Raw genomic sequence first — 25,494 nt, forward strand, 5'->3', positions numbered from 1 at the left:
AGAAAGTATTGGTGGGTTTGGAAAAAGTCAGGCAGCAGATCTAAAGGACATCAACACTGGCATTAAAGAAATGGGGCAGCAGGCCCCTCAGTAGTGGAAGTCTGGGTTAGTTATCAGAAAGAACTTCCCAGGGCTTCTCTGGTGGCGCAGTGGTTAAGAATCCGCCTGCCAATGCAGGGGACACGGGTTCGAGCCCTGGTCTGGAGGATCCCACATGCCGCGGAGCAACTAAGCCCGTGCACCACAACTACTGAGCCTGCGCTCTAGAGCCCGCGAGCCACAACTGAAGCCCACATGCCTAGAATCCATGCTCCGCAACAAGGGAAGCCACCGCAATGAGAAGCCCGCGCACCACAACGAAGAGTAGCTCCCACTCGCCACAACTAGAGAAAGCCCGCGTGCAGCAACGAAGACCCAACACAGCCAAAAATAAATAAGTAAAATAAATAAATTTAAAAAAAAAAAAAGAGGGCTTCCCTGGTGGCGCAGTGGTTGAGAGTCCGCCTGCCGATGCAGGGGACAAGGGTTACGTGCCCCGGTCCGGGAAGATCCCACATGCCGCGGAGCGGCTGGGCCCGTGAGCCATGGCCGCTGAGCCTGCGCGTCCGGAGCCTGTGCTCCGCAGCGAAAAAAAAAAGAAAGAACTTCCCAGTAGGCGGGTTGAGAAGACAAGGGTCTTTCTGTGGTTGATGAAGTGAATGCCTGCTGTACAGTGTGCCAAGGGTCTTACAGACATTCATTTATTAACACAAGTATTGGGCTTCCCTGGTGGCGCAGTGGTTAAGAATCCGCCTGCCAATGCAGGGGACATGGGTTCGAGCCCTGGTCTGGAGGAACCCACATGCCGCGGAGCAACTAAGCCCATGCACCACAACTACTGAGCCTGCGCTCTAGAGCCCATGAGCCACAGCTGCTGAGCCTGCGTGCTGCAACTACTGAAGCCCTCACTCCTAGAACCCGTGCTCCACAACAAAAGAAGCCACCGAAATGAGTAGCCTGTGCACCACAATGAAGCGTAGACCCCGCTCGCTGCAACTAGAGAAAGCCCGTGAGCAGCAACGAAGACCCAACACAGCCAAAAATAAATAAATTTATTTTTTTTAAAAACACACAAGTATTGAGCACCAACTGTATACTAGACACTGGGTTAGACCCTGGTGACAGGGAAAATCAAAATGACCCCAACCCTCAAAGGGCTTCCAGAGGGCCAAGTGTAAACAGGTCATCTTAGCCACTCCATGCGTGTCGGTGTTGGAGGGGTGATTGTTCAGGAAAGGGTCCCCCGCTCAAGAAACCGTTACATCCCCAAAGCTAGCCCTCAGGATGGGCTGGATGGAGGCATGTCCATCCTTGACCACTTTCTCCACCAGAGAAAGGAATGATGGCAAAACAGTCTCACTTCTGAGGCTTGTGCCATCCAAGTCTTCCTGGAAGGGGCCAAGGAGACATCAACATCCCCAGCCAGTTACCATCCACATGCCCTGGCCACTGCCCTGTGCTTTGTTTCCCCTACTCCCCAACTTCTTTCTCCCTACCTTCCCTGTGCCCCATCTACCTGCTTGCCACCCTGCCGCGCCATGCAGCAGCCAGCCCCCAGCTTGGGAGGAAAAGAGCTCCCAATCCTAGGCTGCTGCCCCCTCCAGCGTTTCTCTTCATTCCTCTCCCACCTCCCATTTTCCCCTGCCCACTTCACGCACCCACACAAGGTGACACACACACACACGTCCAGACCTAAGCCTGGCTTAACCCCTTCCTTTCTCCTGACTTCAGTAGGTTGTTTGACTGCAAAGGGGTGGAGAAGCCTGGGTGGGGTGGAGAGACAGAAATAAGGCTTCAGAATAAAGCCTGTGTGTTTGTGTGTGTGTCCCCAGAATTCTCCCTGCATGTCAGCCTAGAACATGCTGCAACAAGCTGGCCCCAAAACTCAGCCTGAGACTGGGTGGAGGCATCACCACAGCAGCAGGAAAGACTGGGCTGAGAGCTGCATCTCCCACATCAAGGGAGTTTCTGCACGTTTATTAAGCACCTACTGTTGCCTGCTAGGCACTGAGGATTCATCTGTAGGATACAGAAAAGAATCAGAAAATGATGTTTACTAGAATCAGCTGTCTGTGTAGGGGATTTGGTCTCATGGGGCAAGGAGGTGCCTAGGGATAGGGATGAGAGTCCCTGTGGCCACAGTCTCCTCTGTAGCTTGAACTTGAAGGAAAGGCCACAAGACCATCTTACCCAGTCCCCTGCCTCCAAACCTTTAAAGGCAGGGACTTCTCTGTTTGACAAATGTCCAGGAAAGGAGATTCTCCAGCCTCCCTTATATGAATACCCTTGTGTCCTTATTCTAACACTGGTAAATTCCTTCTGGTGTCTAGCCCTAATTCATATCCCTGCAGTTTAAACTAATTTCTCTTGCCCAGAGCTCAGTGGAAGCGGAGACTTTGGGCCACCAAGAACACATATAGTTAATTCAACCTTGCAGATTTGTGGAGCCTCAGAGTAAAGGAGGAAAGGGCATCAAGTGGCCCCTCCCAAGTCCCCCCAGAGACAGGAGTTACTGGCAAAGAGGGGCCCGTCTGATGAGGGGAGCCGGTGGAGGATGGGAGGCGTTTCCCTGGAGAAAGGCGACCGAGGCAGCCCGGCCGCCCTCCTCAGCTCCTCTCCCTTCTTCTCAACCTCCACGAGGCTTCTGGGCCATATAAGGAGGTGCATGAGTCTCTGTTATCTGTTCACAATCAGTCCTTTCTCTGTGGAGGCCCCTTCCCCAGACAGAAGCAAGTAGACATTTAGATCTGCACACGTTACACACACACACACACACCCTTCCATGCTCACACCTCAGGGATATACACTCACAGGCACAGATTCATACACACAAACCCCAGCCGTGTCAGCACTCTCTCCCCAGTGCACTCAAATACACACGGCCTTCTTCCCTCCTCTTCTGCCTGGCCTCAGGGATGGCCGCCTCCATAAAGGAAGACCAGGTAAACAGACGGGACGCTAAACTTCAGGCTGATGACGGTCCCTTGCCACCACCCAGCAGCTCTCCCCTGGCGTTACAGCAGCGGGAAAGGAGCACGGACAAGTGGAAGTCATTCCCGGGTGGCAAAGTCCCAGGCAAAGGGGCAGAGCCATCCGTACACCTAGGCCCCTGCTCTGGTCCTTCTGCAGTCGCGTCCCTCCACACAGAGCCAAGGGGATGAACATACACAGATTGATGCCTTGGCCCTTGGAGATCACACTACGGGTACGTGCCCAGCTCTGACCGTGCTTCTAGGGCCTGTGGGTCTCTTACTCAGGTTCTTTCTCCTGTTCAGATAGCAGCACCGTGCATGGTGTGAGCACAGTAGGCCAAGGGGCTACAAGGGGCAGTTATGGGAAAGGGATGCACACAGCGGGGACAAGCTGCAGTGCCTGCACCCACACGCTGGAGGCCCTTTGTGGTGTGGGGGAAGCCAGGGCTGCGAAGGGGAGGGGAGATGGCCCGGGGCTGGCGGTCAGGGAGAAGTTTTCTGCAGGCTTCCATGTTCTGAGAAGGAGTCAGAAGTCTGAATTCCAGCCTGGCTTTCAGGTCACGGTGGAGGTATACTTGGCAAGGCGTATGTTTTTTGTTTTTTTTTTTAACAAAAGAACATTTATTCTTCTCTTCCTTATTACAAAACATGTTAAGTATAAAAAATGAAAAAGAATCAGCTATATTCCCATCATAGTTAAATAATCGCTGTTCATATTTTGTTGTGTATATTTCCAGCATTTTCTCTAAGCATTTTCACGTATCCATTTTTTCTTTTTTTTGGATTATAGTTGATTTACAATGTTGTGTTAGGTTCAGGTGTACAGCATAGTGATTCGGTTACACATATACATATATTCATTCTTCTTCAGATTCTTTTCTCATATAGGTTATCACAAAATTAGTAGAGTTCCCTGTGCTATACGGTAGGTCCTTGTTAGTAATAAGGTGTACTTTTGAACAGTTAGCTTGACTTGTAACTTATGTAGATCTATGTCTGTGCAACTCCGTTTGCACTGCTGCCCCTTTCCACTGCCCCTGGCGTTTGGGTGAGGGGACTTGCTCAGGGTGACCCCTTCAGGCCTGGGGAGAGGACATTGGCTACAGAAGAGTCTCCCAAATGCTCTGGCTGGAGTTGGCCCAAGCATCGCCAGGAGTGGGAACAGGGCAGGACGGTGCAAGGCCCCAGAGGTGAGGGTGGGTGTGCTCCTGCCGTTTTTGCTCGCCTTTGTCCAAGGGGAGGAACCTCAAGGCCAGAGGCTGCCCACGGCCTGGCCCAATGGGTGTGTGCCCAGCCGGCCTGGGGAGGGCTCTTAATAGCAGAGGTAGCTCCAGCCATACTTCCCAGCGAGGCGAGGTGTGTGGGCGGGGATGGAATGTCAAAGGGAAAACAGGGAGACAAGAAAACAGAGATAGGATGGGCCAGAAATAGCACGGGCCAGGGCGAGATACCAGGGGCCAGTGGTGGTGGACGGAAAGGCTGGAGGAGGGTCAGGACCTCTCCAGAGAATGTCCATCTCCGAGCGGCCCCCTCCTCCCCCCTCACCTACCTCAACCGTCCCAAAGTACGATTTCAGGGCTTCAGGAGCCCAAAAGACAGGGCCCCAAGCACCAGGATTCTATTCTGGAGCTGGGTCTCCCTGGGTCTCTGAGCAACCTTCTCCCCGTCCTGAGTGGGTTGGGGGAAGGGAGGGGACGAGGCCTTGCCGCTTGAGTCACCCCGCTTCCAGTTCCTGGCCTGGGCGACTCCACTCACAGGCTTACACAGCTGGGGCCCCACCCGCCTTGCCAGCCTGCCTGCCTGCCCCTCCCTCCCCCAATAAGCCAGGGGCGACGCCTGCCCCGACAGGTACCCTTCCCACCGAGAGGCCACCCCTCCCCGGCCCGCATGCGTGCATGTGTGTCAGCGCGCGCGCGCGCGCACACGCACACACGGCAGGAGTTTCTCTCCCACCTGTTGAGAATCCTTGGGAAGAGGGAGGAGTACTCATTAATAAGAGTCCCCTTCCTTGTATATTTGGGGACACTGAATTTGGAGCTAGGAGAGGAACTTCCCCAAGGTCACACAAGCAAACTGCTGGCAGTTGGGGGGAGGGGGGCAGATGAGAACCAACCTTGGGAGAAGTCAGCTGGAGGTGTGACTTCAGGCAAACCTCCGGATTAGAGAGCCAAGGCTGGGGGAGGGGTGGGGCAGCCCGGGGCCGGCCGGCCCTCCTCAGGGACTAAATCAGTACCTTCCCTCACTTCCTCTAAACCCTCTAAGCCGGCGAGGGCCCTACACAGACCCACTGCCATCGATTATGCAAAGAGACCCTTCCCCCACCTCCTCCCGCGCATTGGCCTTCCCGGTCTCCCTGACCTGGACTCCACCTCGGTGGGAACTAGGGCCAAGGTTTGGAGGCCCCTAGCCTTGTACATTAATCCCAGCTTCCCTAGTCCCATCCTGCGGCCACCAGGGAATTTGAGAGTTGAGATCCTTGAATATTTCATCAGCACTTCAGCCTGCAGTTGAAGAAGCAGCCAACATACAGCTCATGGATAATTTATGGCCCCAGCAGAGAACCTGGAAGTAGTGAGGGGGAGGGGCAGGGAGAGTGGGGGCTGTTGAAGCCTGGACCCGGCTGTGAAGCCAGCTCCATCCAAAGTATGTGCTGGGGGCCGGGGAGGAGCTCCAAGGCCAGGGACATTTCCATTTTTGAGGATATCAGGGTATTACCAAAAACAAACGGTTATCAAAATAATTATGCTAAAGGTTAAAGTTACATGACAAGCATTTTCTGACTTCATTCCTGTGTCTCTGTAACTGTGTGCATAACCTCACTTGGAGATAACAAAAAATTTATGTTATCTCCTTCATGGCTGTGAAACCTCCAGAAAGACCCCCTGCTTCCCACACCCACCCAGGGCCAGGGAAAGAGGCCACACTCCCCAGTTAGACTGTCTGAACCTCACTCCTTCCTAGCCTCCTCCTCCAGGAAAGCCACCAGGATTTAGCCAAATGCTCAAAAGAAAAGAATCTCAAATGGCCACCACTTACTTTGCTCCAGGAACATAACACAGCACTCTTCTTGTTAAAGGAAAGCTGAAAAGATGACCCCAAATAGAAAATGTCAAGTTCTCTTGGCCTCTTCTTTTTTTTTTTTTTTGGCCTCTTCTTTACCAAGGGACATACCTTAGTGAGTTCTTCCACAGATGCAGAGGATCAAGTATATGGGGCGGGGGAGGGGGGTAAACAAGCAGCCATGTCCCCCTTTTACCTCAGTTCCTCCACCTGAGTTATGGGCATGAAAGGTGCTCCCACCACAAGGGCTTTTTGGGGGTCAGAAGAGATGCTATGCGGGCACCCCGGCGCCAGCTGGCACCCAGGCAGGTGGTGATTATGGGGTGATGTGTCCCCAGTGTGGGCTCGGGCTGGCTCCAGTGGGCAGCCCCAGCACTCAGCATACTCCCATCTAATCCCCAAGTCATCTTGGAGTTTTATCATGCAGCCCTGGGAGCCCAATCTAGTCTCTCTGGGCCTCAGTTTCCCCATCCATGAATTTGGGGCCATCTGCTGGAGCCATCCTTGGAGAGAAGCTGCAAGAGGAGGCCTGGATGAAGGCCCCTGAGTGGGGAAGCTGCACAGGGCTTGGGCCCTGTGGCTGCCAGGGCTCCTCCAGTAAGCTTATGAGGTTGGCCCCAGTGCCAAGTGGACACAGCTTTCTGACACAGGAGCGCGAGTCAGGGGGACCGTACTCTCCCTGAGGAGGACACTAGGGTGAGACTTCAAGAACTAGTTCTCAAACCTAAGCGGGGACTTTCTTCCTCTGGAATTTACAAGAATTTGGGGGAATCCCATGGGACCCTCCCTCCCCTGCCTCTATTGGCCATCACCTCTCAGGATTCAAGAAAAGGCTGGTCTAAATGACCCCAGCGAGTCTGTCCCCAGGCCCTCTAACATCTGGTCCAATCCCAGGGAGCCAACAGCAGGAAGTGGGACTGGGCTATGGAATCAGGCCTGAGAGTGAGGCTTGACTGCCTGCCCTTCCTCCCCTTCCTGCTTTCCTCCCTTCCTCCCTACCCTTCCTCTTTCCCTCTCTCCCTTCTGGAACTCTCTGCCTCCCTTGGTGAGCTGTGGCAATGTGTGGGCTTTGTCTCCACATCTGGTCCTCACCTTCCTCTCCCCAGCCCCAGCTGACAGCATAAAGGGACAAAGCCAGCTCCAGGGACCAGAGAGAGGAGACCACGGTGTTGTCTGCTCTCTCCCTTCTCTGAGTATCATGGATTTAGGGAGAAATGTTTCAAACCCAGCTCAGGCACCCCCCGCCTTGAGGGACCTTGGACAGGTTGCTCTCATTCCTCAGCCTCACCTGTGGCAGAAGGGAATTGATATCTATGTTGCAAGACTGTTTTTTGTTTGTTTTGGCCGCGTGGCATGCGGGACCTTAGTTCCCGGACCAGGGATCGAACCCTTGCCCCCTGCAGTGGAAGCAAGGAGTGTTAACCACCGGACCGCCAGGGAAGTCCAGGAACCGGAAGACCGTTTTGAAGGCTGTAAAGCACCTGCCAAGTGCCCGGCACACAGTAGGTATTCAATACATTGTAGCAGTGATGCTTTGCTTGGGACGGGGTCTTTCTGGATCCAGGACACCTCTGTGACATCTGAGTCTGGCTCTATTGTGTGAGGTCATCATCCCCAGTGCCCTTTTGGCTGTCTCTAACCTTCTAGCCATTTTGCTACAGATGCTAGGGCTGCTGAGGTGCTGGGTGGGTAGCTGGGAGCGGGGTAAGGAGAGGACCGAGTGAGACAGAGACGTGGAGGAGGTGAAGGCGTCTGGGCTGGGTGGGCTTGGGAGAATGGGCTGGAGGGCCCCAGAGGGCCCACGCTGGGACTCGCTGGGACTCGCTAGAACTCGATCTCACCGATTTGGGGAGCTGGCCGGGCAATGGGGAGACACTGACATCAGAGACAGGTGGGAGTGGCTGGTGTCTGCCAGGGATGGAGAAGCTGAGTAAGGCCCACTGGAAGGGGAGGGCCTGGGCTAACGCCGGGGTGAGTACCTAGAGAGGGGCGGCCTTCTGTTCCCAGGACACACGCGCGCACGCGCACACATACACACACACACCCTCACCCTCAGATGCCACCCTCAGATGCACACTTGGACACACACATCAACACACTTCTTTTTTTTTTAACACACTTTTTTAAATTTTTTATTATTTTTTTGGTACGCGGGCCTCTCACTATTGTGGCCTCTCCTGTTGCGGAGCACAGGCTCCGGGGGCCCAGCCGCTCCGCGGCATGTGGGATCTTCCCGGACTGGGGCACGACCCCGTGTCCCCTGCATCGGCAGGCGGACTCTCAACCACTGTGCCACCAGGGAAGCCCTAACACACTTCTTAAACCGTACCCCCATTCCTGCCCTGTTCTCCCGATCCTCTCACCCTGCTCTATTTTTCCAACGCACTTATGTTAACATAGCCAGATAACTCATTCATTATAACATTTGTTTATTGCCTGTCTCCCCGCTGGAATGCAAGCTCCAGGAAGGCAGGGGGTGCTTGGCTTGCTTTGCCCACTATTGTATGCCCAACACCTGCGACGTACCCGGCTCGTAGGTGCCCAATACATAAGCGTTGAGTACAATCACATATTCTAGGGTTAGGGTCACGAATGCGCGCACCCTCAGGGACGCATGCGCAAACCCGCACTTTCGCCCACGACGCTGCCACGGACATTCTCAGACACGTGCACGCAGACACTCGCTCACATCCACACCAACACACAAGCACACAGGCCTTCTCGCTCCCGCACACAGGCGCTTTCAGACTCAAACCCAGCGGTCCAGATTCCAGAGCTCCTACTCACGCCGGCATGCTGGAGCGCGTCCCCACGCCTCACCCTCCGGAGGGCCAGCCCCGGAGGGCAGCCCCTCCCAGAAACAGGGGGCGGGGCCTCGGTGAAAGCTGACAACACAGCAGCTTGAGAGGGGTGGGGTGGGGCAGGGCCGCCCTGGTACCTGGGAGCTCTTTGGAGACGCTGCCACTGCAGACCCACCTACGGGAGGAAGGGAGCAGTGAGGTCACCGGCGTCCCCAGCTTTGACCCCGCCCGTGCTCCACACTCCGCCTCTGTCCTTCCTTTCTTCATCTTCACCAAAGGCCCAGGAGAAGGGCATGGGGTGGGGCAGGGAGTCCTCCTGGACACAGTGATGGGCAGGGCCCAGGCCACGTCAGCTGGCGCATCTGGGCAGGGGTGTGGACGGTGAGAACTGGGCTTACCAGCTTTCGCTCCACCTTCCAGTAAGAGGAGAAAGGTCCTCCACCACCCTACCGCTGGGAGAACAGAAATGTGGGCAGTGGGCCAGAACTGTCACCTGGCTGGCCCTAGCCCGGTGTCCCTCCCCAGACAGACCCCTTTTGCCCCTACTTCCCTGCTCGGGAACATGAAGTGGGGGGGAATCACAGGGTGGGTGGTAGCCACCTCCAAATTCTCTGCCCCCCCAGAGCCAATGCAAGATTGGGCAAGATGGTCTGGCAGTCCCACTGCCACCACAAAGTCTCATGTTATCAAGCCGTATCCCTAGGGTTCCTCTGGCCACTAAGAGGGTCTGTTCCCTGCCGTGGAATGAATGGGAGAATGGACAGAGAGGGCAGCGCAGGGCATGCTTGCTCTCAGTAAACTCTTGGAAAGCAAAAACCGGAAGTAAGTGTCCTTGGCCCCCCCCCCCCCCCTCCCCACATTCCCTGAGGGAAGCGATGCTGAACTAGGAAAATACAGGACATACCACCTTAGAAATCTGAAACCACCGTCTTGCCAGGACTCAGGCAGAACTGCATCCTCACGCCCCCTAGTGGCAGATTGCAATGGCAGGCTGATGCTCCTCGTGGTTGCAAACACCCAGGGTCCATCCACAGAGGCCAAACTGTGGCCCCTCACCTGTCTCCACATTTACTGATGAGGGGAGATGGGTGCAGAGGGAGGGAGGGAAGGACCTGCCCAGGGGAGTCTGGACCCCAATGCTGTGATTCATTCAACAAGAAATGTTTATTGAGCACTAACGGCCAATGTGCCAGGAACCGCTGGACTCCTGGTCCAGTGTTCTTCGCGATGCCAGCTGCCCCTCTGCTGTGTCTGCAATTCAGCTTGAGACCCCGACTAGGAAGAGCTAGCATCTTCTCCTCCAGGAGACTGCCCCACTGGGTGGGGAGGACACTGGGAGGAGGACAGGCCGGCAGCGGCTGCGGCACCATCATCCAGTGGTCCAGAGACCCAGAGAGGAGGCAAGAGGGGTCTGGGGAGCAGTGCTCACAGTTGGGACAGGACGGGGCCTGGTCAGCTATGTCCATTTACATGTTTAATAAATAGTTGTTGTTGCTGCCCAGGCTGGTGGGGGTGGTGCCACTGGGCCCGGGATTCCCAAAGCTCTTGAGGGGTGCCGGGGGCCCTCTTCTTATGCTAGTTCAGGCTCCGGCTCTGAAAAATGAAAGGAGAGAGCATTGGGGTTAGCTGCCCATCCCCAACAGGTTTCTGGGTGCTGTCCTCGGGGAGGTGGCGCAGGCAGGAGTGAGGGTCCCCAGGAACAGGTCTCAGCTGGTCCCTGCTCCAGGAAGGATGTCACCCCCACCCCTCTACCAGGTGGGACAGGGGTTGCTAACAGGCCGGAAGCCCCCAGAAGAGGGGTGCCAGCACCCAGCACAGCTACTCCACAGCCTCTGCAGCCCAGTGCTTGGATCCTCCTGTCCCTAACGTCCAGCCCAGGCTGCATCCCCGCCCCTCCACCAGGACTCAAGTCGCTGACCGGCCTCAGCCTCGTCGCCCTTGGCATCTGGCTCCTGCCACCAGTCGGCATAGATGCTTTCCTCGTAGTCGCCCTCCCCTTCAAACTCGGCATCAGACGGGGGCTCCTCAGGCTCCACGGGCGGTTCTGTCTCCTTCAGCTCCATCTAGAGCAGCCCCAGGATGGGAGGATAAACCAGGTCATAGCAGGCACAAACCCAGATCGGCTCCCTTCCTGGCCAAGGGGCCCTCCCATCCCATCTTGGTCCCAAACCCCTCCTTCCCAGTCACACTCAAGACCTCACACAGGAATAACTGGAGGGTTTCTCCCTAAGTCCTGTTCCCAAACTGCCCCTCAATGAACTGATGCATGGGGCTCCACCAGCAGAGCTTCAGGGTTGGTGTAACGTTCTTCCTCTCCACAGCCCACCTTTTAAGCGTAAATACACAGGCAACACTGCTAGTCCATGAATACTGTCTGCTCATGCTGCTTCCTGGCCAGGAACACCTTTACTCCCCTGTGCTTGGATAGCTTTTGTTTATCCCTCCAACATCAGCCATCAGCTCCAGGATGCGGCCCTTGCTGATGACCCTGGCTGGGTCTGGAGGCCTCGTCCAGTGCCCCATGCTGACTTCTCCCATTGCACTGAACTAACGGTGATCTGATTGGGCGAGGGACTGTGCCTTTCATCAATTTACCACAGCCCCAAGCATGGTGTCTGGCAAACAGCAAGCAACAAATAACAGTAATCAAAATGGCTACCACCCCCTGAGCACCTACATGCGCCAGCTCTACACTAAGTGATTTACATACTAGATCTCACTGAATTCCCACCACAGCAGTGTAAGATGGCCATTATTCTCTCCATCCCATGGATGAAGAAATGGAAGTTAGAGGGTTACCTAACACTTGCCTGGAGGCTATCCAACTGGGAAATGGTGGAGCCAAGTCTGGTAAGCACCAAAGCCTGGGGGCTCACTGTGCAGACCTGGCCCCGTTTGATGAGGGGGGGGCATGGGTGCATGAACAATGGAGGGGATGGATAAATAAGCACTGGGCGGCAACACCTCAGAGAATTCAGGCTCTCAAACCCTCATTTAGAATCAATGTAATAACACACTGTGGTCCTTCCTTCCTGGCGTCCTGTGTTCATTCATTCACTCACTGGTTCATTCAAGCCCAGTTTCTGAGGGCCAGCTCTGTGCCAGGTGCTATGGGAGAGCTGGGAATAACCTGGTCCCTGTCCTGGAGCCCAGTCCTCTAGGAGACTGGCTGGAGAAAGGGGTGGGGTGAGATAGACAGGGCTGTAAGTAACTCCGGTCCAGGGAGGCGCAGACGGTCAGAGTAGGCACTGCAAGCCCAGAAGACAGAGCCAGGACGTACAGCAAGGGCTTCTGGAGGAGGCGCCACCAGAGCTGGGCCCAGGAGAAGCGAGATTCAGACATGTAGAGAAGGGGGGTGTGAGGACACGGAGTGGGGAGAGGGCAGCTGTAAACAAGGGACAGGTGAAATCCCTCTGCTTCCCAATGGCTGCCTGCCACGAGCAGAGGCTGAGATTTGGCACAGCGGCCCCAGGAAGAGGATCAAGGGGTGTCCATCACCACCCAAGCCAGGAGGGCAAGGGGCCACTTACCTCGTCATCTGACTGCAGGTACATGTGCGCAAACTCCAGCAGCTCCCGAAGCTCAGCTGTCTGGTTGTGGTAGAGCATGGCCTCCTGGGAGGAGGGAAGGAAAGTGAGGTGAGCCAGGCCCTGCTGCCAGATGGTGGAGGAGCCAGAGCTCCTAGGATCTGGGCCCTCTGGCCCTTTCACGGCTCGAGGAGCAGGGAACAGGTATCAGTTCCCATGCTGGTCGAAAAATCACAGCTGCTTGAAGCGCCGGGTTAAGAAGGATTCTGAGGGCTCAGCGAGAATGAGTGCCTAAATCGATTCGCAATGTCTGCTACTGACAAGGAAGTCGGGAGTGGTACCACGTGTCCCATATTTGCCAGTCTTGCCCTAGAATTCCAAGGGGTTCCTCAGTTGGTCCCGGTTATGGGGTCCCTGGGGAAGGAGGGCAAAGGCCAGCAGTGAGCATGGTGAGAGTGGGTTAGGGAGCAGGCAGGGACAGATATTTTTTACCTCCCACATGCCAGGCACTGTGCTGGAGACGTAGGCTGTTCCACCCCCATTTTGCAGGTGAGGCAACAGATTCAGAAAAGGCCAGTAGTGTTCCCAGGACCACACAGCTGCTAGGTTTGAACCTAGGACTCCAACTACAACCCAAATTCTTTCTCTTTATTTCTCACCCTGCCTTTGGAGGAAGCCAGGTTTGTTTGTTTTAATCAAATCGCATATCCTGAGAATGCCTCGGCAATGCCCACCTCCCTGGGCTGGAAGTCCTCCTCCTCCAGGCCCCAGCGGGCCCTGTGGAAGCGATAATACACCAGGTTTTGCTGCATGACATTGTCTTCGGGGTCAAAGAGCATGTAGCTGGCGGCACTGCGGGCGGCCTGGCGCACGTCGTTCACTGCAGGCAGGACAGGAGTGAGTAGTGGCCCTGGCACTTCCCCACCTTCAGGGATAACCCTCAACTAACCCACCCCTATCTCCCAATTTAGTCCAGTGCCCCTGGTTCCCCAGCTGCCTCCCAGAATACCTGTTGGGCGCCTCACCCCACCCAATAATAATACAAGCTAGAATGTACTGGGCACTTACCTTATGCCCCATGTAACTCATTTAAGCCTCACTGTTACTGTCATCCCCATTTTACAGATAAGAAATCTGAGGCACAGAGAGGTCAGGTAAACTGCTTGAGCTCACACAGCTGGAGAATGATGGCACTGGGGAACCAGAAGCCGGTGGCCCAGCCCTCAACCTGTTTGCCAACTAGAACACAAAGGGTCTCCTGGCCCTTGGTCTTCAGCTCCTCCTCTCCAACTCCAGCCTGTCTGAATCTTGGCATCTCTGCATTGCAGAAACCCTGGAGATTGACCATCTTAGCCCCGGCTGATGCCAGAATCCCCCGTAAGTGAGGACAGCCTTAAGTGCTGGTGCTACTTTTTATTAGCCATGTTAACTAATGGCCCCTTACCCTCTGTGAGCCTCGGCTTCCTCATCTGAAAAATGGGTCCAGTAACGCCAGCTACCGGTTGCTTGTGAGAGGATCAAGTGAGATAAACAGATGTGGCAGGGCTTTGTAAACTGTCAAGTGCTGTGCAGTTGTTGACTATCTAGTCATTTACCCAAGAGGCCCTGGCATTCTCCCCTGAGGCTGCTCTCTGTTCCCCGCCACAAGCTTCTCACCTGCCTCACCACCCCCAGCCTTCCCTCCCATCACCAAGGGTCCTCAGTTCTGGCTCGGCTTCATTCCCAGTGCAGTGCTCTCCCCCACCACAAGCCCCCCAGGAGGCTCACACTTGTAGTAGGCAAACTGCAGGTAGTGATACATGGTGGCCACGAACTTCTCCACGAAGTAGCCGCCCACGTTGGGGGTCAAGTTGGCCTCACAGTCCACCTTGCACTGCAGGGATTCTGCAAAGAGATCTGGGGGTGGGGGTGGCAGCGGTGAGGAGCTGGTGTACTGAAGAGCTCCATCCCGCTGACGGGGATGACGGCCGATGGCTTCCAGTCCCAGCTCTGCCTGCTGATCCCACGAGACAGTCGAGGGACAAGGGATGCTGCAGAAGCCTACAGTGGCCCGGGCTGACTTATCACCCCCACAGCTCACCCACCACCCCAAAGCCAGAGGAAGCCAGGGCACACTGGGAGGTTGGCAGGTGAGGCCTGGAGGTGGGACTGAAGCCCAAAGAGAGAAGCTGACAGTCCCTTCTGCCCCTGCTGAGGGACTCCGACCTTAGGGATCCCCAGACTAGGTGTGATTTCTGGCCACAAACTGCTATCTGCACACACATGCTGGGTCGTTTCCCACCTCAGCAACTTTGCACCTGCGTTGCCCTCTGCCTGGAAGGCCCATGAACCCAACCTCCCCAGACCCTTTTGGGATGTCACCTCCTCTCTGCACCGATGCCCAGCACCTTGGACACTCCCTACCGCAGCCCTCTGCACCCAGCGGCAGGTGTTCTGTTGGTTCCTCTCAGCCAACGCCGACTGAAGGGTCTGAGGGTAGGGATAACACCTCATGCCTGTCCGCCTCCCAAGCACTTAGCAGGCGCTCCATAAATGTGTATGGAATGAATATTTGTGTTAAGGTGCCTTAGAAGTTCTGGGAAGCAGGGCCCTGCGGATGAAAGGGATGCCCACCGGGGTAGATACCTGCTATGGCTGGATAGAAGTCCTTGAAGTCCACCTGCTCGTGGGCCCCCTCGCAGCCAGCCAGACACCGGGCAAAGACGGCCATGTACTCGGCCAGGGCCCGCTCCATGTCCTCGGTGCTGCTACGGAAATCTCCGCTGTTGTAGAGCTTCACAGCCCGGAGGAACACGGCCTAGGGGGAGGGGACGCGCGGCACAGGGGTCAAGGGGACCCCCACACCTCCCCTCCCCCACGGGCCCTATGGGGGACTCAGGGAATTGCGTCAGGGCTGGCCCTACCCTGGCACCCCACCTCATAGGGCTGGGCCTCCAAGTCCGTGAGGGGCTCGTCGGCGGCGTCCAGCAGCCCGCGATAGTAGTTGAGATACTTGGCGGTGAGCTCGTGCTTCGGGTTCCTCTGAAGGAAGGTGTAGGCCGCGGCCACCGCTTTCTCCAGCCGGTTCGCCTGCGGCGTGGGGACAGGGCCGGTCAGCAGGGCCAGAGCCCGCAGCCCCGAGCACACGCGAGGAGCCGCGCTCCCCCAGACCCGACTAGGAGGCGCCGCCGGCTGCGCGCACCTTGAACTGCGCGTAGTGCAGGTACTGGTAGGGCAGGCGGCTCTGGAAGTCGCGCAGCAGCTGGCGCGGCGGGTAGGGCACCTGGAAGGCGGGCAGCGAACGCTTGCAGCGCCGCAAGCAGGCGGCACGCTCCAGGACGTGGCCGAAGAGCCGCAGCTCGCGGGCCCACTCGTCGCCGCGGCCGCCGTCGGGGCCGGGGGGCGCGGGCCCGGGGGGCGCGGTGGCGGGCGGCGCGGGGCCGCTGCAGTTGGCGTGGCAGAAGGCCTCGCTGTCCCGCAGCAGCCGGTGCAGCCGCAGCGCGGCCTCGAGGTAGCGCGCGCTCTCGCGCCAGCTCTCGCCCTCGTACTGCTCCAGCGCGTGCCCGTAGGCCGCGGCCAGGGGCATCAGGTCCTCGGGCGGGAAGCCCCGGAAGCTGTACTTCTCGTACTGTGCCCCGGCGCTGCCCAGCAGCAGCCACAGCAGCCCCCACGCCGCCCGACCCATAGCCCCCTCCGCGCCGCTGTCTCTTCCCTCCGCGAGCTGGCGTCCCGGCCCAGCTGCCGGGCCGGCTGGCGGGCTCAGGGGCCCGGGACTGGCCGGCGCGCCCGCTGGGTCTTAGCGCCTGGTACCGGGGGCAGCGAGGCGGGGTCGTGGCTTGAGTCAGATCCCCCGAGGGGCCGAGGGCTGTGTCTCCACTCTTTTAAGAAAGCCAACACTATCCTGAGTCTCCGATCTCCTGCCCTTGGGGGTCCTCCCCTTGGCAGATGGTGAGAGGGTGGAGGAACAGTTCCCGCAGGGGTGCGGAGCCCAGAAAGCCCCTCCCACACAAAGACAGTCCCCCCCGCCCCCGAGACCTTAATATAGAGAAATTGAGGGAAATGCCACCTCACTCTACTTTACCCAAGCCCTGGAACCTGCTCTTCCATCAGAGCGGTCCTTCTGCTCACTCCCCACTCCCAGCCCCGAAAAGGTTCCTGCAAGTGTCCCCCCAGCCCGCGACGGGGAGGCACACCCCCGGTTTTACCCCGCACATCCTCCACTCTCACCACCTCCCACTCGATCTCCATCCCCACGTCAGAAAGTCCTCTGGCAGTCCAGCTTTTGCAGGACAAAGCAGCCCGTCCCTGGAGAGGCCGTCCCTGGGGCAGAAGGGGTGGGAAGGAGCACTGAGATACCCCTCCGATTTTGGAGCCTCACCAGCCACCTGGAGAGACCTAGATTTGGGGTTGCCAGCCAAAGAAACAAGGGATGCTTCAGTCCGGCTTTAGGACCCGGGGGGCTCCAGAAAAAAGACTGAACTTTTTTTTTAAGTCGGCTCCGACTTTCCCAACTTTCCGGAACTTCCCTACCCCTCCCAGGTCTCTCAGCCCCAGGGTACGGGTGGGGGAAAATCTGGAGGGCTTTGTGGTGCTTTCCTGGTACTCTAAAGCTATCAGCCTGGCCCTCCTCCTCCAATTCCACACCCCTTCCCCCCACTCCCACCCCGCCAGCTCAGCCTCCCCAGCCCCCATTCCACGTGGACCAGCCAGGGCGGGGGTGAAGATGGAGGACAGGAAGAGGGGGAGCCAGCTCGGGGAGGAGGGGGGCCAAGGAGTCTGGCGGCGGCGGCGGCTCTCTCGCTCGCCCTCACTGCCGGCCGTCCCAGCTCCAGGCACCATGTTCCGCGCGGGGCGCCCCAGCCACACGGTCCTCCGGTCGCTGCTGCTGCTACTGCTGCAGGCCGTGGGGAGGGGGCTGGGCCGCGCCAGCCCGGCCGGGAGCCCCCTGGAAGATGTGGTTATCGAGAGGTACCACATCCCCAGGGCCTGTCCCCGAGAAGTGCAGATGGGGGATTTTGTGCGCTACCACTACAACGGTACTTTCGAGGACGGCAAGAAGTTTGACTCGAGGTAATGGCTTGGGTGCCCCCAGACTCACCATTTCCCTTCCCGGAGCCCGGGACCAAGCTCTCTCAGTCCTGGGGTTCCCTCGTTGCTGCTTTTAAGCTGTGTCTGCATGCTCCCTACTCACACCGTGATCCCCTAACCTCAAACACAGCACCCTGGGTGGGGGGACTCCTAGACGTCCATCTCCCCAGACATCCCTGCCCTCAATTTCAAACCTTCGCCTCTCAGAAGACCCCTGTTTCACACAAACTCCCTCTGTCTCTCAGAGTGCTTGAGAATCAAGGTGAACTGCTCTATTTACTTACCAGTGCTCTATTTAAAGACATAGAGGGGGTTTTCTGGCCCACAGAGTTGGGGGGAAGGGCATGGTCCCTGCTGCATGTGAATCCTCCAGTGGTCTCAGCCCAGCACCCTCTACCTTTCCATCCACCCTGACTCCCTTTCTGGTTCCAGCCACAGGTTTCAGTGCCTTTGTGTTTAGAGAAGAAGAAGTAAGTAGAGTTTGGGGGGGAGGGGGAGGGGGGTTTAGCAGCCAGTGGGGTAAAGCAGGTGGGCACTCTAAGACAGCAGGATGGATCAGGGAGTGCAGGGCATAGCTTGGTGTAAGGACCCTGTCTGCCTTCATGTCACACAGTCACACATGCCACCCTGGGCTCCTCCGAGGGTTTTCATGCCTCCCTCTCCCCGTGATCCCGCACCCTCATCTCCCTCCATCTTAGCTCGACCAAGTCAGTGCTGCCGCCCATCTTGCCAGCCTTGGGGTTTGAGAGATGGGTTTCTGGTCTGTGTCCAGGCTTTCCGTCTGCTCTGGCAAGTCCATTTCTCTCGGTGGGGGCAGGGCTGTACGCCAGGCCAGCCTCAGTTAAACCTTGGGTCCAGGTCGCACACACAACTCGGCCTATAGAAATTAGTGGCTTTGGAGGCAGGAAGTTTATTGGGTGAGAACACGAACTCCTGAGACCAAGACCCTGGACTCAAACCCAGGCTGTGATCATGGACAAGGAGTTTTGCCTCTTTAAGCTTTACTTTCCTCATCTGAAAAAAAGGAGATTAAAAAACAGTCTGCACAACTGCATCCCTGCTTCCTATGGACAACTGCATCCCTGCTTCCTATGGACAACTGCATCCCTACTTCCTATGGACAACTGCATCCCTACTTCCTAAGGCTGATGTTAGGACTCAAGATGATGAATGAAAGTGAACGTCACACAGTACCTTACGGTCTGCAAGCGGGCTCAGTACACATTAATTAGCCTTGACTCTGGGGAGAACTTTGGTAGTGTTTAACTGGTAGAAGCTTCTTGCCATGCTTGGGCTCTCACAACGGCACTGTGGAGGAAGCAGGCCGTACAACCAGCTCAGTGGGCAAAATGCGGCATAGGCAGTAGACAGGAGTACAGCTGTGAGCCTGTGGCCACCAAGGAGTGGAGGAGGGGTTGGGAGTTGGAGAATGACCTCCCTATCGGGGATTCTGATGGGGACTCTTGGATCCAGGTTGGATCCAAGCAGTGCTGAGCTTGGAAAACTTTCACAACCCATGACACCTTCCATCAAAATAATAATCTCCCATCTTTCCTTAACTGCTTAAAACTTAAACTTAAAACTAACTAAATCAAGTAAAAGCCATGGCGATTTCAGAGTAGCCTTTTTCAAAATTGAAAACCAATCCCTATCCCCAGCCAGCTCTGCTTTCCCTTCCTTTCTTCTGTGAATTGATGGTGCAGTGGCCCAAACATGGGCTTTGGAGTTCAACAGACCAAACATTAGCTGTGTGACCTTGGCCAAATCATTTGGTCTCTCAAGTCTCAATTTTTCTCGTAAGAAAAATGAAATCAATAATGCCCGTTTCGGGAATTCCCTGGTGGTCCAGTGGTTAGGACTCGGCACTTTCACTGCTGTGGCCCGGCTTGGCCCGGCTTTGATCCCTGGTGGGGGAACTAAGATCTCACAAGCTGCGTGGTGCGGCAAATAATAATAATAATGCCCACCTCACAGGGGAGAGAATTAAATAAGGTAATGAATGCAGGGACTTCCCTGGTGGTCCAACGGTTAAGGCTCCGCGCTCCCAATGCAGGGGGCCCGGGTTCGATCCCTGGTCAGGGAACTAGATTCCGCATGCCACAACTAAGAGCCCACATGCCGCAACGAAGATCCCCAGTGCCACAACTAAAGATGCGGCGCAGCCGAATAAGTAAATATTTTAAAAAAGATAATGAATGCAAAATGCCAAGCATTTCTTCGGCCTTATCATTTAAGTGCTGGATAGCTGGTCTCCCCACACCCCTCCCCCCACCCCGCCCTGGGTCTGCACTTCCCACTCCTTTTCTGTCAGCAGATAGCAGCAGCAGAAAGGACTGCTGGCACCATCCCCCCACCCCAGGGTAGATGAAAGCCCCTGGCCTCCTGGAGGACTTCCTTTTGTAACAGCCCATCCTATTAAGGTGGGAGTCACGGCCCACCTAGGAGGGAGGCTTGAAGAGTTGAGAAGCCTGTGGATCTACACCTTTGTGTAGGGAGGGGGATGGTGCGTGTGTGTGTGTGCACTTGTGTGCACCTGTGCATGTATGTGACCATGGGCAGAGGCCACTGTATCCCATCTGTCCCCTCCCTCCCCAGCTATGACCGCCACACCTTGGTGGCCATCGTGGTGGGCGTGGGGCGCCTCATCACCGGCATGGACCGAGGCCTCATGGGCATGTGCGTCAATGAGCGGCGACGCCTCATTGTGCCTCCGCACCTTGGCTATGGCAGCATCGGCGTGGGTGAGGAGAGCTGGGGCCCAGGCATGGGGGTGGAGGAGACCAGGAGGCAGAAGCAAGGGCCCAGGGCCAGAAAACTGAAGCTCAGAGAGGGAGAGCGGCTTTCCAAGGTCACACTGCATGCGCAGCAGAATGAATAGCGCGGCAGGTCTGGGACTAAACTTTTCTGTCTCCTGCCCCTGGGGCGGGAGGAAGGGCAATAATAGGGCCCTGGGTAGGATCCTAGCTTGACCTGGGAGAAGGGGAACTAAGAATGGTGGAGCGGGAGGCCAAGCAGGATGCTCAGACCTCCACTCCACCCCCCACTCCGGGGGGCTGCACCAAACACAGCGGGGCTTATTCCCCCGGATGCCACCCTCTACTTCGATGTGGTCCTGCTGGATGTGTGGAACAAGGCGGACACTGTGCAGGTGAGCACCTTGCTGCGCCCGCCCCACTGCCCCCGCATGGTCCAGGACAGCGACTTTGTCCGCTACCACTACAACGGCACGCTGCTGGATGGCACTGCCTTCGACACCAGGTAAGGGCTGGAAGGAGCCCTGGGGCGCCAGGGACTGTGGCATGCAGCGGAGAGTCGGGGGCCTTCCTGCCTCTCCCACCAACAGCAGCCTCACCCCTCCCTCATTCTCTGCAGCTACAGTAGAGGTGGCACTTACGACACCTACGTGGGCTCTGGCTGGCTGATCAAGGGCATGGACCAGGGGCTGCTGGGCATGTGTCCTGGAGAGAGAAGGAAGATCGTCATCCCTCCATTCCTGGCCTATGGCGAGAAAGGCTATGGTGAGGGCGAGCAGGGACTTGGGGATTCTCTAGAAGTGGGCTGCCACATATAGTTGTTCAGCCCTTGGTGATCACCTCACTAAGAAGGGGTGCTTGGGTGGTTAGGACTCGGCACTATCACTGCTGGGGTCCGGGTTCAATCCCTGGTTGGGGAACTGAGATTCCGCAAGCCTCGAAGCACAGCCAAAAAAAAAAAGGTGCTTTATTCTGATTCACACAAAGGCTCATATGGGCTGGTGCTGGCCCGGGGGAAAGCTCAGCTCAGGCCTCACAGGGGAAGAACCGGGGCTGCTGATGGGCGTCAAAGGCTCTGGAAAGCAGGGTTAGCACCTTTTTGCACGGTGCTCACGTAGGCCTTCCTGAGTGGAGAAGAGCCCTGCTTTGCTCTCCACGTGTATGGTTCAAGCCTATCCCTTCCCCAGGGACTGTGATCCCCCCGCAGGCCTCCCTGGTCTTCCAAGTCCTACTGATTGACGTCCACAACCCAAAGGACGCGGTCCAGCTGGAGACACTGGAGCTGCCACCTGGCTGCGTCCGGAGAGCCGTGGCTGGGGACTTCATGCGTTACCACTACAACGGCTCCCTGATGGATGGCACCCTCTTTGACTCCAGGTCCGGGGGGTCCTGAGGACGACGGTGGGGGCCGGGGGCGGCTCTGTGCTGCGGGAAGGGCGGGGCCGCTGTGACTCTCTTGCCCACCTCCCCGCCTTGTATTGCAGCTACTCCCGAAACCGCACCTACAATACCTATGTGGGGCAGGGCTATGTCATCCCAGGGATGGACCAGGGGCTGCAGGGCTCGTGCATGGGGGAGCGCCGGAGAATCACCATCCCCCCGCACCTTGCCTATGGGGAGAACGGGACTGGTAGGCATGCTCCCTGTTCCCCAAGCCAACACCTCAGTTCCTCCTGACCTTCCCCCTGATGGGCAGGGGCGAAGGGGGTGGGTTCCAGCCATTGCTCTGCCCCTCTCGTCGAAAAAACTGGTCCCCCACCCAACTCCTGCCACAAGGACTCCATCCTTTTCTCCAGGGGGCAGTCCCCCACTTCTCCCCTTCCACACTGGAGAAAGGCAGCCGACTCCTGAGCTTGGGGAGGGAGGGTGGTTATGGAAGAACAGAAACAGCATAGCCCTGGGAAGCAAAGAGACCTGGATTTGAGTCCCAGCTTTGCTGGAAGCCTTTGTGTGCTCACCTGTAAAATGGAACTAATCACATCAATCAGCAGGGTGAGTTATTGGGAGGTTGCAAGATACATATGGAAAAGGCCTTCCAGCTGGCGTGCCCCTCCCCTCGCCTGCCTCCTCACCACCACAGAGTATATTACAAGAGTTGACTATGTGGACAAACATCCCATCCCATCCTTGTTTAAAACCCCAGGATGGGGAAGGTCTGGGGCCTCCATGGAGACCTAGAGCAGCCCCTCCTAGACTCCAGCTGATCCACGCCCCCATTCTGGCCCCAGGAGACAAGATTCCTGGCTCTGCTGTGCTGATCTTCGACGTCCACATCATCGACTTCCACAACCCTGCAGATCCAGTGGAAATCAAGACACTGTCCCGGCCCCCGGAGACCTGCAATGAGACGGCCAAGCTTGGGGACTTTGTTCGCTACCACTACAACTGCTCTCTGCTGGATGGCACCAAACTCTTCTCCTCGTGGGTCCGGGGCAGGGCCAGGGCTGGGCAGGTGGGTGGGCCCAGGCGTGGGGAGTCCTCCTAGCAGCACCCCTGACCCTTCCTCCCTAAGTTCCCATCTAAGCTGAAATTCTTAAGTCCACAAGCAGAGGGAGGGTGAAGTAAGCAGTAGGGGAGCTGCTCCTACTCAGTGGAGGGAAACGAGCAGGGAGAGATGAGCCCCCGGCCACACGGCAGGGCAGTTACGAGATAAGGGGACTGATCCTATCTCTGCACTGCTGGGTCCCCGCACCCTGCCCTGGATGCGCACTGACCCGGGAATCTGCTCTCCCCCCAGCCACGACTACGGGGCCCCTCAGGAGGCGACTCTGGGCGCCCACAAGGTGATCGAAGGCCTGGACACGGGCCTGCAGGGCATGTGTGTGGGAGAGAGGCGGCAGCTGGTGGTCCCCCCGCACCTGGCACATGGAGAGAGCGGAGGTGAGCAGAGACTGGCCTGATGGCTTTCCTCCTCCCCTCTGCCCCTGCCCCCTGGAGCCTGGATGGCTGTTGGCAGGAGTGAGGCCTTCCCAATGCTTCCCATTCCATGCCCCACTCTCCAGCTCCCAAGGCAGGAGCCGAGGCCTGTAGGCTGGAAGCGCACTGGGCAGGCAGTGAAGCCGGGCCCAGACCCTTCCCTCTCTCTACTCCTCTCCTCCCTCCAGCCCGGGGGGTTCCTGGAAGTGCTGTGCTCCTGTTTGAGGTGGAGCTGATGTCCCGGGAGGATGGGCTGCCCACAGGCTACCTGTTTGTGTGGCACGAAGACCCTCCTGCCAACCTGTTTGAAGACATGGACCTCAACAAGGATGGCGAGGTGCCCCCGGAGGAGGTGGGTGAGGAGTTCGCTCCTAGTAATCCTTCCCACGCTGTCACCTGGCAGGAGCCACCTTGCACGGTGGCATCTAACGAGAACACAGTGTGTGTCCACCATCCTGTCTGCACCCGTGTTGCTGCCCCTCTGCGGGTCCGTGTGCCTTAAGCCCCTCATCCCGCCTTCGCCTCTGGCACATGCAGCCCACTGCCCCGTGGCTGCCCGACGCTGGGCACGCCCTCCGCCCCCGCCCCCCTCAGGACGCAGCACCAACCAGCTCCTCTCCTCAGTCCTCGCTGGAAGGCCTCCGCCTGGGGACCCGTCCCAAGGTGAGCACAGCTGCTCAGGCAGGATGCTCTCTCCCCCTCCCCTTGGCTCTCCTCGCTGCAGTTCTCCACCTTCATCAAGGCTCAAGTCAGTGAGGGCAAAGGACGCCTCCTGCCTGGCCAGGACCCTGAGAAAACCATAGGAGACATGTTCCAGAATCAGGATCGCAACCAGGATGGCAACATCACCGCCGAGGAACTCAAGCTGAAGTCGGATGAAGACCAAGAGCGGGTCCATGAGGAGCTCTGAAGGGCAGAGGCCTGGGCCCAACTGCAAAGGTCGTCGAGGGGGACAGCGGGCAGTGGGGCTGACTTCCCAACAGTCACCCTCCCCTCTGCTGGCATGAGGTCTGGAAGTTTCTAGAAAGTGGTCAGAGGGGACAACTCTGGTTTTCCCATTGCCCGAGAGTAAAATCCACAGCACAGATCTCTATTTGGTTTTTCTCTCCCAGCCCCAAACCCCTTCCTTAAAAGTTTTGGAATTACAAAGCCAATCTGGGGATTGGTGGAGTTTGGGGGTTGGCTGGGGTCATTGCTGGCCCCTTGCTCAGACCTCCCCTCCGTGTCACCAGACACTGAGGAAGGCCAAGCTCATAATTTCCTTCTCTCCCCAAACTTCCCCTTTACCTGTACTTTTCCTCACCATCCTCAACCCACACCCCCCCCCCGCCCCTGCCCACAGCCCCCATTCCTCTGTCCTGGCAGCTCCCCAGGAACATGAACCCCCAGCTTTCCTCCCTCGGCTCCAGCTGGTTCCTAGGGAAGGGGACGGTTCCGGGGGGGGGGGCAGCCCTACCTTACCTGTCCGGTTCCCTTCACCTGTCCCACGCCCCCTCGCTGCCGTCCAGTGGTGGCTGAAGAGCCCCTAGGGTGCTGCACTTCAGGGCTGGGCTTTGTGTCTCCTTTTATCCCTAAAGAAGGCTGCCTTCTCTAGGGACCAAAGAACAAGAGAAAAATGAAGGGGGGTGGTATGAGGAAACCTACTTGGATGGATCTTAGGGCTATGAAATCCTTGGTTCGGGGCTGAGATAAATGTGGAAAAGGGGCTCATTATTGAGGGGGTGGGGGGGGGTGGGCAGAGCTCTGCACACTCAAAAGGCTAAACTGGTGTCAGACCCCCTTCTCCTTTGTGCCAAATAAAACACGTCCGAAACCAAAGTCCTCGGGATGCAGTCTTTCTTGATTGGGGGCGGGAAGCTTAGACCTAAGTGTTGGGAGGAAGGGGAGCAAAGCAGGCCATCTCCATGGCCCTTCTGCTCAAGACCCTGTGTCCCTAGGTCTCAGCCTCCTGCCTCCATGAGGCCCTCACCATGGAGGGAGGCTGGGGGGTAAGTGTCCACAGAGAGAGGCCTGCAGGGGAGGCCTGGAGACATGATCCTGATCTCCTAAGGGTCCCAGTTGAATGGAAAAACAAGTTCCCTGAACTCAAACACAACATGCAAAGCTCAAGGGTTAAATTAAACCACACAGGTCAGATTCCCCTTTCACACAGATCGTTTCTAATATGGCGATGTTCCCACCTCTCCCTGCTCCTGGCCGCCAGCTGTTACCACCTGCCTGGTGCTTCTCCCTCCTGCCAGAAAGAAAGGTAATGGAGTTCAAACCTCTGGTGTCTTGAGGAAGGAGTTGCTTCAGCCACTAATCAGGCCATCTGCCCTCACCTGCCTGGCTGGACTCTGGCCTGTGCGACAGAGATGAC

At 57.2% G+C, this 25,494-nt stretch overlaps 2 protein-coding genes across 3 annotated transcripts; one reads left to right on the forward strand and one right to left on the reverse strand.

The window, feature by feature from the left end:
* Positions 1-7,555: 7,555 nt before the first annotated feature.
* FKBP10 (FKBP prolyl isomerase 10) lies at positions 7,556-24,953 on the forward strand. 2 transcript variants are annotated; one of them, XM_029213047.1, is made up of 11 exons: positions 7,556-7,573; positions 17,362-17,448; positions 20,062-20,207; positions 20,535-20,724; positions 20,839-20,984; positions 21,407-21,596; positions 21,704-21,849; positions 22,448-22,640; positions 22,957-23,099; positions 23,324-23,487; positions 23,860-24,953. In XM_029213047.1, the coding sequence occupies exons 2-11, from the start codon at positions 17,384-17,386 to the stop codon at positions 24,043-24,045; spliced, it is 1,569 nt and encodes a 522-aa protein (XP_029068880.1). In that variant the 5' UTR covers positions 7,556-7,573; positions 17,362-17,383; the 3' UTR covers positions 24,046-24,953. The 2 variants fall into 2 exon arrangements, with proteins under 2 accessions (XP_029068880.1, XP_029068879.1); XM_029213046.1 differs by lacking the exon at positions 7,556-7,573 and having other exon boundaries at positions 17,155-17,448.
* On the reverse strand, positions 10,013-16,715 carry P3H4 (prolyl 3-hydroxylase family member 4 (non-enzymatic)). Its single transcript, XM_029213049.1, has 8 exons — positions 15,581-16,715; positions 15,316-15,468; positions 15,025-15,196; positions 14,167-14,295; positions 13,134-13,279; positions 12,403-12,486; positions 10,791-10,935; positions 10,013-10,465 (listed from the first exon to the last, which is right to left on the reverse strand). The coding sequence occupies exons 1-8, from the start codon at positions 16,061-16,063 to the stop codon at positions 10,443-10,445; spliced, it is 1,335 nt and encodes a 444-aa protein (XP_029068882.1). The 5' UTR covers positions 16,064-16,715; the 3' UTR covers positions 10,013-10,442.
* Positions 24,954-25,494: the final 541 nt, after the last annotated feature.

This window comes from Monodon monoceros, unplaced genomic scaffold (assembly GCF_005190385.1).
Source record: "Monodon monoceros isolate NGI ecotype Baffin Bay Population unplaced genomic scaffold, NGI_Narwhal_1 Super_Scaffold_9, whole genome shotgun sequence".
Classification (NCBI taxonomy): Eukaryota; Metazoa; Chordata; class Mammalia; order Artiodactyla; family Monodontidae; genus Monodon; species Monodon monoceros.

What these genes read in the sequence shown, in the direction of transcription:
- P3H4 (XM_029213049.1), bottom strand. Translation starts at nt 16,063, where the DNA reads ATGGGTCGGGCGGCGTGGGGGCTGCTGTGGCTGCTGCTGGGCAGCGCC. An exon ending in ACCTGCAGTCAGATGACGAG is followed by an intron (nt 10,936 to 12,402) that starts GTAAGTGGCCCC and finishes GGGCTGCTCTAG; the next exon opens with ATGGAGCTGAAGGAGACAGA. An exon ending in GGGCGACGAGGCTGAGGCCG is followed by an intron (nt 10,466 to 10,790) that starts GTCAGCGACTTG and finishes TTCATTTTTCAG; the next exon opens with AGCCGGAGCCTGAACTAGCA.
- FKBP10 (XM_029213046.1), top strand. Translation starts at nt 17,216, where the DNA reads ATGTTCCGCGCGGGGCGCCCCAGCCACACGGTCCTCCGGTCGCTGCTG. An exon ending in GGCACATGGAGAGAGCGGAG is followed by an intron (nt 23,100 to 23,323) that starts GTGAGCAGAGAC and finishes TCCTCCCTCCAG; the next exon opens with CCCGGGGGGTTCCTGGAAGT. An exon ending in GCGAGGTGCCCCCGGAGGAG is followed by an intron (nt 23,488 to 23,859) that starts GTGGGTGAGGAG and finishes TCCTCGCTGCAG; the next exon opens with TTCTCCACCTTCATCAAGGC.